This window comes from Typopeltis vanoorti, chromosome 24 (assembly GCF_054136105.1).
Source record: "Typopeltis vanoorti isolate ZY-2024b chromosome 24, IOZ_Tvanoo_1.0, whole genome shotgun sequence".
Taxonomy (NCBI): domain Eukaryota; kingdom Metazoa; phylum Arthropoda; class Arachnida; order Uropygi; family Thelyphonidae; genus Typopeltis; species Typopeltis vanoorti.
The window spans coordinates 24,536,525-24,552,347 of record NC_143572.1 but is presented as its reverse complement, the minus strand read 5'-3'; the positions used below and the strand labels follow the sequence as shown (position 1 = coordinate 24,552,347).

At 36.6% G+C, this 15,823-nt stretch overlaps 1 protein-coding gene across 1 annotated transcript in view; it reads left to right on the top strand.

Moving 5' to 3' along the window:
- The window catches only part of LOC150093026 (adapter molecule Crk-like), a 107,599-nt gene that overhangs the window by 83,657 nt on the left and 8,119 nt on the right, over positions 1–15,823 (top strand). The window contains exon 6 of the mRNA XM_090413820.1: positions 632–769. Within this exon, the coding sequence (XP_090269946.1) occupies positions 632–769 (138 nt within the window). The remainder of the gene's footprint in view (positions 1–631; positions 770–15,823) is intronic.

Below are 15,823 nucleotides of genomic sequence, written 5' to 3'. Positions count from 1 at the left end.
GTTGCCAGAATCAGTTGTGAGTGCTTTGTCTTCAGACTCCATGGAGGTGCCCATATAATAATAATGTCAACTTCTGCAAGTTCAGTTTTCTTTCATTAATACTCCTTATATTGATGGTTCCTATCTTCAGTTCTTCTGAGGTTGGGTTTATTCTTCTTCTAGATGTTGAGTTGGAGCCTGTTTCAGTAGCTGACTTTTCATCTTCCACCCTGGTTCCTTGACGAAAACAGCAGGGGCCTTGTTTAACTGGGAGACACCCCAGCTGGGATGTCACCCGAAATCTCATCATGTTGTACCATCATTTGCATTTGTGTCTTAAACCAATGAAAAGTACAATTTGGATCAGCTGAGTCCCAAATTGCCATCCCATCCTCGTTCATGTACCAGTAGATACCTACTTACTGGGTGCACCACATGAAAGTGAGGATTGCACATTGCAGAATCCCCAGTCATTTCTCAGGAATTGGCTCTGACCCTTAAGTGACCCAATTTACATATTCCTTTATCTTCAAAGTTAGTTATTGAAACCATTTTTATAATACCAATAGCCTTACTTTGAATATTAATCATTGCTTTTATATGTACTTAATTCAGACCATTGACAGAAATTTATATTTTGAATATATTTTAGGTTGACGAAGCAATGTTAGCAGATGGCCAACCATGGCAAGGTATCCAATCTCCAACTCAGTCGACTCCTAGTCAAGGCTCACAGAATACTAGAACAGCACCTGATCCAATTAAGTATAACACTCCTTCAAATATTCAGGTATTTTATTTATTTATTTGTTATTATTCTTATTTTGTCTTAATTTGATAATATTTTGCATTACAATTAATTGAAAAAATGAAGGGGACCTAATTTCTATTTTGATTTTATGTATACAAGGTGCTACCCAAAAGTTACAGTTTAGCTGGGAGTTGGGGGGGGGGGTGAGATTGTATGGCTAACAGTATAATTTGGCACGTCATGAAAGGCAATTCAGAGGTCTTGTTATCTTTGTTGTGGGTTAGTCTGTTGAGTGGTTTCGTTTAAATATGGTTAAATGTTTAGTTATCTATTCTGTTCTGTAATTTTTGAAAATAAATACTGATGCAGAAGAACAGAGTTTGCATCAAGTATTGTTTTAAACTAAAACTGTTTGAAACTTTTTTTTTGAAATGTTGAAACCTCATTTGACTGGAAGTGGCAGAGTGTTTTTTTTTCCTTAAATTCAAAGGAAAATGAATATCATATGAGGAGTATGAAGGTATTGTGTATTTGCATTTCATCCTGCAGATCAGACTGAAAATAGTCAGGAAATTGGTACAAGCAGAACTTATTGCTCTACCACAACATCTCATACATTGAATTATCTCTTTTGCAATTTTTGGTCGAGGTTGTTGTCCTGCACCCTTCTGTAACTAGGTTCCTATGATTTTTATATTCTCAAGATTTGCACTCAAAACTTGGAGATTTAAGGATGCTTCAAAGATACAGGTCCAGTTGAAGGCATTGATAGAATGCAATAATCTTGAAGAAAGGTCACCACCAGTGTTTCCAATATTGCACAAGTGCTAAATTTGGTATATGTATGTCATTCATAAAGCTCCCATTCGATCAAAATATGTACAAAGCTATAAAACCTTTCAAATATATACTGACTATATACTGGGCTTACTATTGTTTGTTATTTGTGTTTATGTTACATTAGTTTTTTTGTAATCCCTGAAGATGCCTCATCGACTGAGACAAAATATAGGAAGAATTAAATTCTTAAGGGTCAAAGCTGTATAACTGAGAGGAGACCTCCACATAGCCTTTAAAGGAATGCGGAGAACCGACCAGGGCTTCTGACCTAATGTCCAATCCTCACCTTCTCGTGGTGCACCCTGTTGGGTATCTACTTTGATACTGAACGAACGAGGATGGGCTGGCAATTTGGGATTTAGCCGACCAAATTGTATTCTTATTGGTTAAACAAAAATAAAAAATGATGGTACAACATGACAAAATTTCATGCCGGCTGGGGCGTCGCCCGGTTAAACAAGGCCCCCGTTGTTTTCGCCAGGGAACCAGGGCGAACAGCGAAAAGTCAGCTACTGGAACAAATCTGAAAACAAACCCCAACTCAACATCACCAGAGTTAAAGATCGGTACTATCAACGTAAGAAGCCTGAATGGCAAAGAAATGGAGCTAGCTGAGGAATTAGATAAGTACCAGATCGACATAATAGGGGTGACTGAAACAAAAAAGACCAAAACTGGTGAGATCTTTCTGAGCAATAAATACAAAATGTTATATTCAGGCAATAACAATCAAGGAAAAGAAGGAGTAGCCATAGTATTCAACACAAAATACGAGGCTAATCTTCTAGAATGGCAGTCAGTCTCAAGTAGAGTAATGTGGGCAAATATGAGAATGGGGAACTGGACAATGAGACTTATTTGTGCCTATGGTCCCACAGAAGGTTCTACTAAGGTAGAAGTGGAGGAATTTTTTGAGGCTTTAGAAAAAGCAACTGACACAATGAAAAAGGAAAAGTTGGTCCTTGTTGGGGATCTAAATCGTAGAGTAGGAAATGATGTGAGACATACAAAAATATTTTGGGAAAATTTGGAGAAAAGAGCAAAGCTAATAATAATGGCAAATATCTGTTGGATTTCTGCTCAGGACATGGACTGGTTATTACTAACACCATGTTCCAACATAAAAATGTGCACAAATTCACATGGAGAGAAGAGGCTAGGAATAAGAAAAGTCTCATTGACTATGTTATTGTTGATAGTGATGTTTTCTCCCTGGTGCAGGACACCAGAGTGTACAGAGGATTTGAAATTGGAAGTGATCACTATTTAGTCTTGAGCAGGATAAAATTGAATTTCATATTGAAAAGAATAACATGTAAGAAAGTTTTAAAGCGAATAAAAGTTGAGCAGCTCTCAGATGTAAACTGTAGACTAAAATACAGAAATATTATTGAAAAGAAAATGAAAGAGTTTGAGAACAGGAATCAAACCTTGGAGATTCAGTGGCAAACTCTGAAGGAAACATTGATTGATTCTGCCAGAGAGGCATGTGGTGAGGTTGTGTGCAAAGATAAAAAAATCAGAACTCCCTGGTGGACACAGGAAGTTAAAGAGGCAGTGAAGGAAAAGAAGAAAGCATATCAAAAGTTCCTGGCAAATAAGTCAGCTTTTACTCTTACAGAATACAGAGACAAATGTAAGAAAGCTAAACAGTGTGTAAAACTAGCTAAACAAAAGTCATGGGAGGACTTTGGCAAGAATATAGAAAATAAATATCAAGAAGGTGGCAAAATATTCTGGAGGTTGTTGAAGAAGCTTAGGAATGGAGGAAAGAGTGCTGTAAAAGGAATTAGAGATGATAAAGGTGAAATGAAAACAGAAGAAAAAGATATCCTTGAAGTATGGAGTAATTAGTTTGAAAAACTGCTAAATGAAACAAGCAGTGATGACAGCACAGTGATAAAAAACACTGACCAGGCATGCAGTCAGGAATACATATCCATACTTGAAGTAGAAAAAGCCATCAAAGGCTTGAAATGTGGAAAGGCAGCAGGAGTAGATGATATTCGACCAGAAATGCTGAAGTATGGTGGTATAAGAGTCTTACAGTGGCTGCACTGCATAGTTCAGAAAGCCTGGACAGAGGGACGAATTCCCGATGATTGGAGTAGAGCTCTCATAGTACCCATATATAAAAAGGGAAATAAAACTGAATGTGAGAATTACAGAGGTATTTCCCTACTGAGTGTTCCTGGCAAGATCTATGCAAGTATACTTGAGAAACGGTTGAGAAGAACTGTGGAAGAAAAGCTTGGTGAAGAACAAGCTGGATTCAGGCCAAATAGAGGCTGTCAGGATCAGATCTTCACTTTACGACATATAGTCGAGAAAGCATGGGAATATAACAAAGATCTGTATTTAAGTTTTGTCGATTTGGAAAAGGCATATGACAAGGTGCCAAGAGAGAAGCTATTCGATACGCTGCAGTTATATGGTGTCAATGGGGCATTATATCAAGCAATACTTAGTCTTTATTTGAGTTGTGAGTCAGCAGTTAGAATTGAAGGAAGTACAGGAAGATGGTTTAATGTTAAATCTGGTGTGAGACAAGGATGTACATTATCCCCTCTGTTATTCATTATCTATATGGATCACATTATGAAGGAATGTGGTATTAAACCTGATATCAAAATTGGAGATGTTAATGTCAGCTCTTTGCTTTATGCGGATGATGTTATACTTCTAAATAAATCCGCTACAAGTCTGCAAGATTCTCTGACTAAATTGAATAGCTGTTGTAATAGATATGGTATGAAGGTCAGCAATAAAAAGACAAAGACAATGAAAATAGGCAGAATCATTGAAAATGTCAACTGTGTTGTGAATGATGAACCTGTGGAACAAGTAAAACATTTCAGCTACTTAGGCACAATTTTTACTGAAGATGGTAAACTAAATATAGAAATAGACAACAGAATCAGCAAAGCTGGTATCGTGGGAAGTCAATTGAATAAATTCATATGGAATAAGAAAGAAATTAGTCGGAACACTAAATTAGCTGTATACAAGACTGTGTTCAAACCAATTTTAACTTATGGATCTGAGAGCTGGGTCAGAAGTAAAACACTTGACCAAAGACTAGAGACCGCAGATATGAGAGTCCTGAGAAAGATTAGAGGCGTGAACAGATGGCATCAATGGCAATATCATGTTAAAAATGAGGATATTAGGAAAGAACTTGACATTGTTAGCATCCAGGAATGTGTTAGCAGAGCTAATCTCAGATGGTATGGTCACTTAAATAGAATGGGAGAGGAAAGATTAGCAAAACAAGTGTTCTCTGCCAGGTTGGCAGGAAAACGACCCAGAGGAAGACCAAGATATAGGTGGATTGATACGGTACAAAGTGCCTTAGACGATAGAAATATAAGATCTGATAATGTTGGAGTCTTGACAAGTAACAGACTGATTTGGAGGAAAATTGTAGATAGGAAGTTAGTAATGATGTAATTTTTTCATGTAGTACTGTCATATCCTGTACACCCCTTGAGGGTACATGACAGAAATTTGATGATGATGATGATGATTAAATTCTGTTTTTAAATAGATAGCAAACATCAGACTTGACGTTGCCAACATCCTCTCCCATTCTTCGCCTCCAAAAAGTAATTTATCATCCTCTCAACACACTGCTCTCTCATGAAATTACGAAAACAAAAAAGGTATCGTTATCACCAGAGCTGATAAGGGTAATGCCACAGTCATTCTTAATGCCACGGAATACAATCGAAAAAATGGAGATTATCCTCTGAGATTGCTTTACCTACACCCCGCTAGAACATGAACCCACAAAAAACACAAGTTAAAAAACTAAAAAACTTATTTAAAAAAGTGTCTTCCTGGCCCTCGGAAATCACGAAAAAACTCAGACCATTCTGCCCCCTGAATATACAGTTTACGGTTAAATCCACAAACCCAATTCCCCACTAAGACCTATAGTAGATGCCACTAACTCACCTTCCTACAAACTGTCAAAGCAGCTGGCCAGTTCTCTGACCCCCTCACTGGACTTTCCACATCCTATATAAAAGACTACCCATTTCAAAACCCTCATAGAAAATTTAACTTTAAATAACACAGACATATTGGTAAGCTTTGACATCTCCTCATTGTTTACCAATATTCCCTTAATTGATACCTTAACACTCTTAAAAAATGTTTTTCCTTCTGACATTTTAGATCTCTTTTCCTTTGCCATCTATTCTGGTTATTTTTCTTGAAAGAACAAAAATCTGTAAGCAGATAGAAGGAATCGCCATGGGGTTCCCCCCTCTCATCCCCTCTTGCCAATTTTTATATGAAAGATTTTGAAAAACAAGCCATAGACTCAGCCCCTCTCAAACCTTCCATCTGGCTAAGATATGTAGATGATGTGTTCTCTATTTGGCCTCATGGCCCAGACACATTAGATGCCTTCCTCAGTCACCTCAACAGCCTACATCCAAGAATCCAGTTCACGATGGAAAAGGAAAAGAACAATTGCTTACCCTTCCTAGACACCTTAGTTACACGCCTTCCCAGCAGTACACGTTCCTTCACGATATATAGAAAACCTACGCACACAGGCAGATACATCCACAAACTCTCCCACCACCACTCTGCTCAACAATCTGGCTCAACAATATTAAAACTCTTACCAAGAGAGCCCACAATCTTTGTTCCAGTGGAACCACCCTTACAACTGAGCTTGACTACATACACAACACTTTCCTCTCCAATGGCTACAGTGATCATGGCATTAAAAAAATAATCAGGTCCTCCCCCATTCCCTGGTCTTCTCTTCAAAAAGAGTTTAGAAATGTCGTCACCATACCCTACATCCGTGGCACATCTGAAAAAAATAGCCAAGATTTTAAAAAAGTACAACCTACACACAGCATTTAAGCCCCACCGCAAACTTGCTATCTCCTTATCCGCTCTACAAAAGATCAGCTCCCTCCTCTCTCAGCGCCTGGAGTCTATAAAGTACCCCATTCCTGTAAACTGGCATACTTTGGACAGACAGGCAGATCAGCTACTATCTGCCTGGAGGAACATAAGTCATACATCTGCAAGCACAACTATGGTCAGTCAGACCTGGCTGACCATGTCTTGGATACAACCCACAGGATCTCATGGGAAAAAACCACCATGTTCCACCACAGCAAATTCAAAAGAGAAAGACTATTCTTAGAATCAGCAGCAGCTCTCAGGAATCAACCAAATCTTAACAAATATGGTTGCATTAAGCTTCCTAAGATTTGGGAAACACTTATCACCAGAGGTCCACTCCTCCTAGTGCTCCTCCTAGATAGGACTTTGTCACCCACGTGGTTGGGCTTAGTATTGTTTGTTATTTGTTTTTATGTTACATTAGTTTTTTTGTAATCCCTGAAGATGTCTCATTGACTGAGACGAAATATAGGAAGAATTAAATTCTGTTTTTAATCCTTTCTGAGTGCTGTATACAATCCATTAAGCCTCCAACATGATATACTGACTATGTGATAGTTTACTTTGATTACCTTGATGGACCTGTGATTTCAGTCAGGATTTCTCCATGACTGCAGGTTTTAAAGGGTCCAGCTATTTCTGTCTTGGGCCTTTCTTCTCCATTTTCTTCTGACTTTCTTAATCATTGGGTCTTCCCACCTTAAGGCTGGTCTTCCAGGTTTCCTTTTGGTATCTCTCGGATACCAGTTTGTTACTCTGACTGTCCATCTATTGTCTCTCATTCTGGCAAAATATCCTGCCCATCTTCTTTTGATGTTGTAGATTGCTTTTATTACATCTTTGAGTCCAAACTTCTTTCTGATTTTTGTGTGTCTTACGTGATCTGTTTTATTTACATTGCACATTTTTCTTTCTATTGAACGTTGAATTGTTATTAAGCTTTGTTCTTCTTTTAAAGTTGTGTTCCATGTTTCACTGCCATAAGTTAATGCTGGTAAGATGTGACTTTTGAAAAGATGGGCTCTTATTTCTATATCTATGCTCATCATCATCAACGTCAAATTCCTGTCATGTACCCTCAAGGAGTTTACAGAATATGATAGTACTACATGAAAAATTTACATCATTACTAACTTCCTATCTACAATTTTCCTCCAAATCAGTCTGATACTTGTTAAGACTCCAACATTATCAGGTCTTATATTTCTATTGTCTAAGGCACTTTGTACTGTATCAATCTACCTATATCTTGGTCTTCCTCTGGGTCGTTTTCCTGCCAACCTGGCAGAGAACACTTGTTTTGCTAATCTTTCCTTGCCCATTCTGTTTAAGTGACTGTACCACCTGAGATTAGCTCTGCTAACGCATTCCTGGATGCCGACAATGTCAAGTTCTTTCCTAATATCCTCGTTTTTAATATAATATTGCCATTGATGCAATCTGTTCACACCTCTAATCTTTCTCAGGACTCTCATATCTGCGGTCACTAGTCTTTGGTCAAGTGTTTTACTTCTGACCCAGCTCCCAGATGAAAAAGTTAAAACTCGTTTGAACGCTGTCTTGTGTACAGCTAATTTTATGTTCAGACTAATTTCTCTCTTATTCCATATGAATTTATTCAATTGACTTCCTACCATACCATTATTGATTCTGTTGTCTATTTCTATATTTAATTTACCATCTTCTCAAAAAATTTTGCCAAGTAGCTGAAATGTTTTAGTTGTTCCACAGGTTCTCTGTTCACAACACAGTTGACATTTTTAACGATTCTGCCTATTTTCATTGTCTTTGTCTTTTTATTGCTGACCTTCATACCATATCTATTACAACAGTTATTCAATTTAGTCAGGGAATAATGCAGACTTGTAGCGGATTTATTTAGAAGGATAACATCATCCGCATAAAGCAAAGAGCTGACATTAACATCTCCAATTTTGATATCAGGTTTAATACCACTTTCCTTCATAATGTGATCCATATAGATAATGAATATCAGAGGGGATAATGTACATCCTTGTCTCACACCAGATTTAACATTAAACCATCTTCCTGTACTTCTTTCAATTATAACTGCTGACTTGCAACTCAAATAAAGACTAAGTATTGCTTGATATAATGCCCCATTGACACCATATAACTGTAGCATATTGAATAGCTTCTCTCTTGGCACCTTGTCATATGCCTTTTCCAGATCAACAAAACTTAAATACAGATCTCTGTTATATTCCCATGCTTTCTCGACTATTTGTCGTAAAGTGAAGATCTGATCCTGACAGCCTCTATTTGGCCTGAATCCAGCTTGTTCTTCACCAAGCTTTTCTTCCACAATTCTTCTCAACCATTTCTCATCTATACTGGCATAAATCTTGCCAGTAACACTCAGTAGGGAAATGCCTCTGTCATTCTCACATTCAGTTTTGTTTCGCTTTTTATATATGGGTACTATGAGAGCTCTACTCCAATCATCAGGAATTCGTCCCTCTCTCCACGCCTTCTGAACTATGCAGTGCAGACACTGTAAGACATTTATACCTCCATATTTCACCATTTCTGGTCGAATATCATCCACTTCTGCTGCCTTTCCACATTTCAAGCCTTTGATGGCTTTTTTTACTTAAAGTAAAGATATGTATTCCTGACTGTATGCCTTTTGAGTGTTTTTTACCACTGTGCTATCACTGCTTGTTTCATTTAGCAATTTTTCAAAGTAATTACTCCATACTTCAAGGATATCTTTTTCTCCAGTTTTCATGTCACCTTTATCATCTCTAACTCCTTTTACAGCACTCTTTCCTCCATTCATAAGCTTTTCCAACAACCTCCAAAATATCTTACCACCTTCTTGATATTTATTTTCTATGTTCTTGCCAAAGTCCTCCCATGACTTTCGTTTAGCTAGTTTTACACAGTATTTAGCTTTCTTACATTTATGTCTGCATTCTCTAAGAGCACAAGCTGACTTATTTGCCAGGAACTTTTGATATGCTTTCTTCTTTTCCTTCATTGTCTCTTTAACTTGTGTACACCATGGAGTTCTGATTTTTCTATCCTTGCAGACAACCTCACCACATGCCTCTCTGGCTGAATCAATCAGGGCTTTCTTCAAGGCTTGCCACTGAATCTCCATGGTTTGGTTCCTGTTCTCAAACTCTTTCAATTTTTCTTCAATAATCTTTGTGTATTTTAGCCTACAGTTCACATCTTAGAGCTGCTCAACTTTTATTCGCTTTAAAACTTTCTTACATTTTATTCTTTTCAATATGAAATTCAGTTTTATCCTGTTCAAGACTAAATAGTGATCACTTCCAATTTCAAATCCTCTGTATACACTCTGGTGTCCTGCACCAGGGAGAAAACATCACTATCAACAATAACATAGTCAATGAGACTTTTCTTATTCCTTGCCCCTTCTTTCCATGTGAATTTGTGCACATTTTTATGTTGGAACATGGTGTTAGTAATAACTAGTCCATGTCTTCAACAGGTATTTGCCATTATTATTAGCTTTGCTGTTTTCTCCAAATTTTCCCAAAATATTTTTGTATGTCTGACAATAATTTCCTACTCTGCTATTTAGATCCCCAACAAGGACCAACTTTTCCCTTTTTATTGTGTCAGTTGCTTTCTCTAAAGCGTCAAAAAATTCCTCCACTTCTACCTTAGCAGAACCTTCTGTGGGACTATAGGCACAAATAAGTCTCATTGTCCAATTTCCCATTCTGATATTTGCCCACATCACTCTACTTGAGACTGACTGCCATTCAAGAAGATGAGCTTCGTATTTTGTGTTGAATACTATGGCTACTCCTTCTTTTCCTTGATTGTCATTGCCTGAATATAACATTTTGTATTTATTGCTCAGAAAGATCTCACCAGTTTTTGTCTTTTTTGTTTCAGTCACCCCTATTATGTCAATCTGGTACTTATCTAATTCCTCAGCTAGCTCCATTTTTTGCCATTCAGGCTTCTTATGTTGATAGTACCGATCTTCAACTCTGGTGATGTTGAGTTGGGTGCGTTTTAGGATTTGTTCCAGTAGCTGACTTTTCGCTGTTCACCCTGGTTCCCTGGCGAAAACAACAGGGACCTTGTTTAACCAGGCGACGCCCCAGCAGGCATGAAATTTTGTCATGTTGTACCATAATTTTGTATATTGGTTTAAGCCAATAAGTATACAATTTGGTCGGCTAAATCCCAAATTGCCAGCCCATCTTCGTTCGTTCAGTATCCAGGTAGATATCCAACAGGGTGCACCACGAGAGAGTGAGGATTGGACATTAGGTCAGAAGCCCTTCTTGGTTCTCTGCATTCCTTTAAATGTGGAGGTCTCCTCTCAGTTATACAGCTTTGACCCTTAAGCACCCCATATCTATGTTCATCATCATCATCAAATTCCTGCCATGTACCCTCAAGGGGTGTACAGGATATGACAGTACTACATGAAAAAATTACATCATTACTAACTTCCTGTCTACAATCTTCCTCCAAATCAGTCTGTTACTTGTCAAGACTCCAACATTATCAGATCTTATATTTCTATCGTCTAAGGCACTTTGTACCGTATCAATCTACCTATATCTTGGTCTTCCTCTGGGTCGTTTTCCTGCCAACCTGGCAGAGAACACTTGTTTTGCTAATCTTTCCTTGCCCATTCTGTTTAAGTGACTGTACCACCTGAGATTAGCTCTGCTAACGCATTCCTGGATGCCGACAATGTCAAGTTCTTTCCTAATATCCTCGTTTTTAATATAATATTGCCATTGATGCAATCTCTTCACACCTCTAATCTTTCTCAGGACTCTCATATCTGCGGTCACTAGTCTTTGGTCAAGTGTTTTACTTCTGACCCAGCTCTCAGATCCATAACAGTTAAAACTGGTTTGAACACTGTCTTGTATACAGCTAATTTAGTGTTCCGACTAATTTCTTTCTTATTCCATATGAATTATTCAATTGACTTCCCACCATACCAGCTTTGTTGATTCTGTTGTCTATTTCTATATTTAATTTACCATCTTCAGTAAAAATCATGCCTAAGTAGCTGAAATGTTTTACTTGTTCCACAGGTTCTCCATTCACAACACAGTTGACATTTTCAATGATTCTGCCTATTTTCATTGTCTTTGTCTTTTTATTGCTATTACACCATATCTATTACAACAGCTATTCAATTTAGTCAGAGAATCCTGCAGACTTGTAGCGGATTTATTTAGAAGTATAACATCATCCGCATAAAGCAAAGAGCAGACATTAATATCTCCAATTTTGATATCAGGTTTAATACCACATTCCTTCATAATGTGATCCATATAGATAATGAATATCAGATGGGATAATGTACATCCTTGTCTCACACCAGATTTAACAATAAACCATCTTCCTGTACTTCCTTCAATTCTAACTGCTGACTTACAACTTAAATAAAGTCTAAGTATTGCTTGATATAATGCCCCATTGACACCATATAACTGCAGTGTATTGAATAGCTTCTCTCTTGGCACCCTGTCATATGCCTTTTCCAAATCAACAAAACTTAAATACAGATCTTTGTTATATTCCTATGCTTTCTCGACTATTTGTCGTAAAGTGAAGATCTGATCCTGACAGCCTCTATTTGGCCTGAATCCAGCTTGTTCTTCACCAAGCTTATCTTCCACAATTCTTCTCAACCGTTTCTCAAGTATACTTGCATAGATCTTGCCAGGAACACTGAGTAGGGAAATACCTCTGTAATTCTCACATTCAGTTTTATTTCCCTTTTTATATATGGGTACTATGAGAGCTCTACTCCAATCATCGGGGATTCGTCCCTCTGTCCAGGCTTTCTGAACTATGCAGTGCAGCCACTGTAAGACTTTTATACCACCATACTTCAGCATTTCTGGTCGAATATCATCTACTCCTGCTGCCTTTCCACATTTCAATCCTTTGTTGGCTTTTTCTACTTCAAGTATGGATGTGTATTCCTGACTGCATGCCTGTCAGTGTTTTTTACCACTGTGCTGTCATCACTGCTTGTTTCATTTAGCAGTTTTTCAAAGTAATTACTCCATACTTCAAGGTATCTATGTTTGGGTTGGTAATTGTTGATTTTATTTTGTTGAAGGCTATCCAAGCAGCTCTTTTTCTCCTTACTATTTTATTTGATATGTCATTTTTATGGACTGGCCGAGGTAGATGTAATCTTTACAGTATTTGTTTTTTTCCTCCATCTTGTTTTGTCCAGATGTATTTCAAATCCAATTTTTTGGCAGTTTGACTTATGTTATTCAGCATTGATTCTAAGAGTTTGGGCAAATGAGATATTAATACCACATCATAAATGAATAATAGGATATTTAATATTTCACCATCAGTGTTTATTTCATTTTTCATATCAGTTTTTCGAATGATGCTGTCCAGAGTAGATGTGAAGAGATTAGATGATAAGACATCGCCCTGACTTACTCCTCTACTTAAGGTAACTTTAATCAGGATTGAAAAGGGTGATATTTGTTGTGCCTTTTTTTAGATTTTTAGATATCTTTTATGAGTTGGATGTATGCTTTTTCTACGCCTTGTTCTGTTAAAGCTTGGAATACTGCGTTATGTTCCACAGTGTCAAGTGCTTTTTTAAAATCTATAAAAAGAAGACAAAGTGGAATCTGGTATTCTCTGCTTCTTTCTGTTAGCTGAGTAATAGTTTGAATATGATCTATTGTCGAAAAGCCTTTTTTGAAATCGGCCTGTTCTTTGCAGCTATTTTCGTTGATGGAGGTTTGTATTCTGTTTTGGATGACTCTGGCTAATATTTTATGTGTGTGTGCTAATAGACAGATGGGTCTGTAGTTACTGATGTCTTCTTTGTTACCTTTTTTATGGGTCACTACTGGTCTGGATAGCGACTCTTCCCTTAATGCATAGCATTATACATGTCTGCAAGATGTGCTTTACATTATGGGATACTAAGGCAAGTGATGTGAAGTCAGTCCACCTTTGCCATGAGTTGCTCCAGTCCTGATGATACTTTAGGCTCAAACTTTGTTTGCTTACACTTGGATAAAGGATTAAACTAAATATATAATGAAAAGCAATTTTAATACAATTGAATTTACTGTTTGTTATTAGTACATATGTATGATTGATATTCTCTCTTAAATAATTTTTTTATACAGCTGAAGAATAACTTCCAAAAAAAATGTCCTCGATGTTATTAAAGGACATAATAAAAGCTCTTAATCTGACAGAAATCATGTTTTCTTATTCCTTATTCTTACTGAATTCAAAATCCATTTGTTCAGATAGGAACAGTGCATTGAAATTGCTTCTTAAAGAAGAAGACATTCTAACAGAGCTATGTTGATATTCTCCTGAAAACACTTAATAACTTCATAGACTTATTGTTATACATAAGATCTGAATATTCTGAAAATAATACTTTAAAATAGAGCACTGGAAATCTAATAGTATTTCCTGTGCTATATTTATGGAAGTGTTATTTTCTGACATTTATCAGTATGCAGTAGCAGACTAAATGGGAACTAAACACGAGGCTTTAACTTCATTTCTTTGACCAAATAATATATCAGGTCTTTTCCCATTGAAACTTTATCATTTCTTTCAGTTTTCATAAGTTTCATTTGCATGGATAGGAATGGTAGTTTTTATTTTATTTTTTTAAACTTATTTTCTTATTGAAGATCCTTGAAAGTAGTTTTATATAAAGGAAGAATCCATAAGTCACAGTGGTTTGGGAAAAGCTTATTACATCAGATTACTAATACTAGATCAATTTGGAAGGAAATTCTTGATAGAAATTAACAGTCACATACCTTTTATCATGTTGGATTAATATGCACACTTCATGAGGAAACATTTGAAAATGGATATGAGTATAGTGGAGCCTGTTTTTATAATGAGAAGCAGATTAAACAAAGAGTGAAAATGGTTCTAGGTAAATACTCTAGTACACTTTACTCTCTATAGCAGCCTCGACAGCAGTATAGGAATCTACTGTGACTGAAGCAACCAACCATTTGCTTGATATTTATTGTCATACCGTTCTTTATAGGAGTGTTCATTTCGTGGTTGGTGTATCACAAACACCATTTTGTGATATACATCTACAATGTTATTCCAGTTAACAGCACTAAGTGCATTCACTTGGGTGTTAGCATTAAACTACATCAAAATCCATACTACAGATTCCCCATGCTATAAATTAGCAAAAGAGTTAGCAAGCTCTTATACCCCTCTCACTTATTTTACTACTTCCTATATACAAACTCTGCCCATTTTATAACTTCTATTAAGAATTTAATGTTAAATAATACAAATATTTTAGTTAATTTTCATATCACCTCATTGTTCACCACTGTTCCCTTAACATTTCAGTATATTAACTGACTCTTGATATTTAGTAAAACCTAAACAAAATAATATTCTTAAGTTGTGGAATTGAAGTATTAAATAACTGCTGACTATTAAATATGAATTGTGAAATTTTTCAAATGGAATATAACAGCTTGACATCCTCATGTTAGAGGCTTAATGGAGTGAAACAGCACAGCACCAAGTAAGGATTAAAAATATTATTTATTTCTTCCAATATTTCATCTCAGTCACTGAGACATCAATAGGGAGTACAATATCAGACTTGTAATGCACACAAGCATTCTTTCTTGATCTTTGCTTCCTAAAAGAAATCTATCATCTTGCCAACTCAGTGCCCTCAAGAAACTATGCAAAGATAGTAGTATAGCCATCACCAGAGTTGATAAAGGGAGTGCTACTGTTATTCTTACCAGTTAATACAATAGAAAAATGGACATTATTTTCAGAGACTGCTCAACCTACAGATCTTTAGATTATGATCCCACCAAATCTCAGATCAGAAAAAATTGAAACGTCTGCCTCAAAATGATTTCTTCCTGGTCTCCTAAATCACAAAATAGCTCAAACTCTTCAGTTCTTGCCCCCCCAAATATATATGGATTACCAAAAATACACCCCCCCCCACACACACCCAAGACCTGTATGTAGTAGATACTACAGATTCCCCATGTTATAAATTAGCAAAAGAGTTAGCAAGCTCTTATACCCCCCTCTCACTGGTTATACTACTTCCTATATACAAACTCTGCTCATTTTAAAACTTATATTAAGAATTTAATGTTAAATAATACAAATATTTTAGTTAATTTTCATATCACCTCATTGTTCACCACTGTTCCCTTAAATTAACACCTTATCACTTATGAAGAAAGTTTTTCCTCCTGATATTACTGATCTGTTTTCCTTTACCATACATTCTGGATATTTCTCTTGGAAGCATAAAATTTA